Source organism: Brassica napus, chromosome A5, assembly GCF_020379485.1.
Source record: "Brassica napus cultivar Da-Ae chromosome A5, Da-Ae, whole genome shotgun sequence".
Taxonomy (NCBI): domain Eukaryota; kingdom Viridiplantae; phylum Streptophyta; class Magnoliopsida; order Brassicales; family Brassicaceae; genus Brassica; species Brassica napus.
In genome coordinates, this window is record NC_063438.1 from 14,894,230 (window position 1) to 14,897,728 (window position 3,499).

At 34.4% G+C, this 3,499-nt stretch overlaps 1 protein-coding gene across 1 annotated transcript; it reads right to left on the minus strand.

Moving 5' to 3' along the window:
- Nucleotides 1–368: 368 nt before the first annotated feature.
- Nucleotides 369–3,035, minus strand: LOC106430838 (alcohol dehydrogenase-like 3). The gene is given in 9 exon segments (XM_048779548.1): nucleotides 369–804; nucleotides 920–950; nucleotides 952–979; nucleotides 1,462–1,537; nucleotides 1,648–1,730; nucleotides 1,969–2,318; nucleotides 2,413–2,462; nucleotides 2,544–2,680; nucleotides 2,766–3,035. Coding segments are annotated over 9 exon segments (966 nt in total). The 5' UTR covers nucleotides 2,803–3,035; the 3' UTR covers nucleotides 369–630.
- Nucleotides 3,036–3,499: the final 464 nt, after the last annotated feature.

The following is a 3,499-nucleotide window of genomic DNA, read 5'->3' on the forward strand; positions in this document are numbered from 1 at the left end:
TTATAACTTTTGATTTTGCAAGTTTTGGTTCCCACCGGAAGGCACAAGATCATTCGAGTTTAATCAAATTAACTAATAACTGAGCACAAATAATGGTTTATATCATCGGACTACTGATGATATTCATAAATTTATGATAAAAAAATAACTGATACAAATAGAAGTGTTTGTTGATAATATAATAGTAACCTTGGGAAGATACGTAGAATCATTTCTTGAGAAATTTAGAGATTTGGAGAACACAACGAAGAGATTTTCCATCGCGAAGCAGCTGAAACGCATCGTTTATCTTCTCAAATGGAAGCTCATTCGTAATAAAAGGTTCTAATTTCACAACCTACAAATCAAAAAATCAAATTAATCTAGAAAGCAAAATTAATTCGATTTAAAGAATGTTATATAGTATATGGAATCTTTAGATGAAACTCAGACCCCTTTCATGCATTGTTGAGCAAAATTTGGAAGCTGAGATTTGGGCTTGAAACCACCGAATATAGAACCGGTGATTGTGCGGCCGTCGAAAAGTTCCATTGGATGAAGAGGCAATGTTTTTGGTGTCGGATAAATTCCTACAAGTACCGTCGATCCCCAACCCTATCAACGTATTAATTTGTCACATTTACTTGTTTCTTAAGTAACTAATTTAATTTTATCAAGTAAACAAATTAACTCGTTGATCTCAAGCGCTAGTATTTGTAAGGGAGTTACTGCTTGAGTGGATAAAAAGGCTTCGCGAAGAACATCGACGTTTCCTGTACATTCGAAGCTATAGTCCACGCCTCCACTCATTAGCTCTCGAATCCTCTTTTGTTTTCGGTATATATATTGATCCCATCACAATAGTTAAATTCATTTAATAATTAATACTAAGTTAATTTGTATCATTGATGATTTGTTGTAATATGAAATTTGATTGTACCTCATGTACTGGCTTTGTTAAGTCTTTAGGGTACGAAGTCTGTTATACCCATAAGTTTACCTGTAATAATGAATTGGAGTAATATGTTGGCTACGTTCATTACTACTGTAAACCGCATATAAAGTTAAAATTTATTGCAATGACGGCTTTAAAAAATGTAAAACTTATAACGAATAGCAACTTTAATATTTATTAATTTGGAGAGATATTATTTTATCGAAAATTATTAAGATTCCGAACTGGGAAATTCTGTTAATATATCGAAATCCAGTATTAATTAATTCATAAAGTTATAATGCATTTGCTTTACTTCGAGATCCATGTTGATTTTCTTCCGTCAAAACCAAAAATTAAAAATATATGTTAAAACGATTGAAACTAATTAATAATTTAATCCAGCATTGAATTGGACATTCCAATTGGACTTCAAACAATTCGTATGAAATCAAATTAATGACATTTCAATCTTATTTAGTAGTTTATAAACCAAGAAAAAAGCATAATAAAACTGATTTAAAAGGATTCGAATAGAAAGTATACACCTTTCTCAAATTTGGAAGCATTAGCGTCAACACCAATGATCCTAGAAGCTCCTCTTGCTCTTGCACCTTCAGCAGCCTTCAGTTTGCATTCATAGAATTTATTTATAAATACATTATTTTGACTTTATACATATATGTATTGAAAATGAATAGGGTGCTTGAATGGATTTGTTAAATTAATCTTACAGCGAGACCAACAGAACCCAATCCAAAGACAGCAGTGGTTGTTCCTTCCTTCACATTGGCAGTGTTCCAAGCTGCTCCCACACCTACCTTATTTGAAAGAGACAACGAGAAATAAATGGTTTTTCTGAAAGAAAGGTCCTATCTCCTCTTGTGTTCCCTAGCTACTCCCAAAGCTCACTATATATATTAGATCCCTAATCGGAGATAATAATGACATTTGTATTAAAAAATCCCAAAAAGAAAATAAAAGAATCATCAATGCTTAAGAACATATGGACCCAATCCATGCTTCTAGTTTGCTATTTAAGAGATATAACTAACCAGTGGACACCCCACAGCTCAAGAGGCTCATTTGCTTGAGAGGAGCATTAGGATCGATCTTGACGACGCAAGCCGAGTCCAAGACGGTGTATTCAGTGAACGTGGATGTGTTAAGGAAGTGATAAACGCGTTGCTTCTGGCTCGAACCACCGTCTTTGTTTGTGGTGGTTGAGAATCTCGTCCCTCCATCGTTAACCATCAGTCTTTTCATTGGATCCACTTTATATCTCTCACAGAGATTACTTACTCCATTCGTACACACTCTACATTCACCACATTCTCCATTGAAAGTGGGAATCACATAGTCTCCTTCTTTCACATCTTTCACTCCTCCTACACTTTCAACTATCCTATTATACTCCCAAAACAAAACAAAACAAAAATTAGCGTCACGGGTAAGTTTTAAATACGACTGATATATCACGATTTGGATTGGCTATATACCGGACAGCTTCATGGCCAAGAATCCTTGGAAATGCTCGTTCACCTTCATTCTTAAATTAAAAAAAATGGTATTCTAATTAGATTACAATGTTAATCAAGAAGCATGATTTGAATCTAGGTGCATGCATTACCACTCCGGTCCAAGCTCCGAGATCGGTGTGACAAATGGAGGAGTAAAGGATTTTAACACGAACTTCCATTTTCTGAGGAGGATCTACGCATATTTCTTGTATTACAAGCGGCTCTTTTGGACCCCATGCCACAGCAGCTACATACATGCATCATTCTACCATAATCATCATCGTCATCACCATATCATAAGAAACAGTCACATTGGTGAGTACTTTACTTACCTTTGCAAGTGATGACCTTTCCTTGAGTCTCTGCCATGTTCTTGCTGTTATTTATTTGTTACTAAAGTTGTGTTTCTAGGATGCTTGTATCCATACTTTGTGATCTATATTTGTCTAAATATAGTGAGGATTGTATAAATATCCAAACCGAGTCAATAATCCCGAGAGGGGTGGGCTTAATCTCAATCCACATAATCTTTTGGGTAATTCTGGACCAGCTTTCTCTATTTTGTTTATGTTCCAACTAACTTTTATATATCATGCAAAAGTTTCAAAATTTATCTTCACATAAGATTTGTGAACTCGTTTTTCTTCCTTTACAAGTTACAACACCAAGCCTTAAACATTGATGACCGATTTGGTACGCCTCTTAATCAGCGTCATGTCAAATTAATTTACATTGTCATGTCTATTAATATATTAATAGACTTTCTGTGTGAAACCAAGAAAACAGGTGAATAAAATTGAGAGATAAAAGGGTTTCTGAGTGGAACAACGCATTTGTCGTGTGGTGCTTCTAACTAACTGTAGAGTAACGAAAATAATATGAGCTTCGGTTTCATGAGGGAAGCTGGGACTTTGTGGAATTCTAAAGACTATTAGTTTAAATCTGAATGATTTAAAAGGCAGAACCACTCCTCTAGATTTTGAGTACATTTTAGATTTTCAACACTCTACCTGTTTTTTTCATTACCAGATGTTGTCGGACTGAATAAATAAATTTAAAAATATTG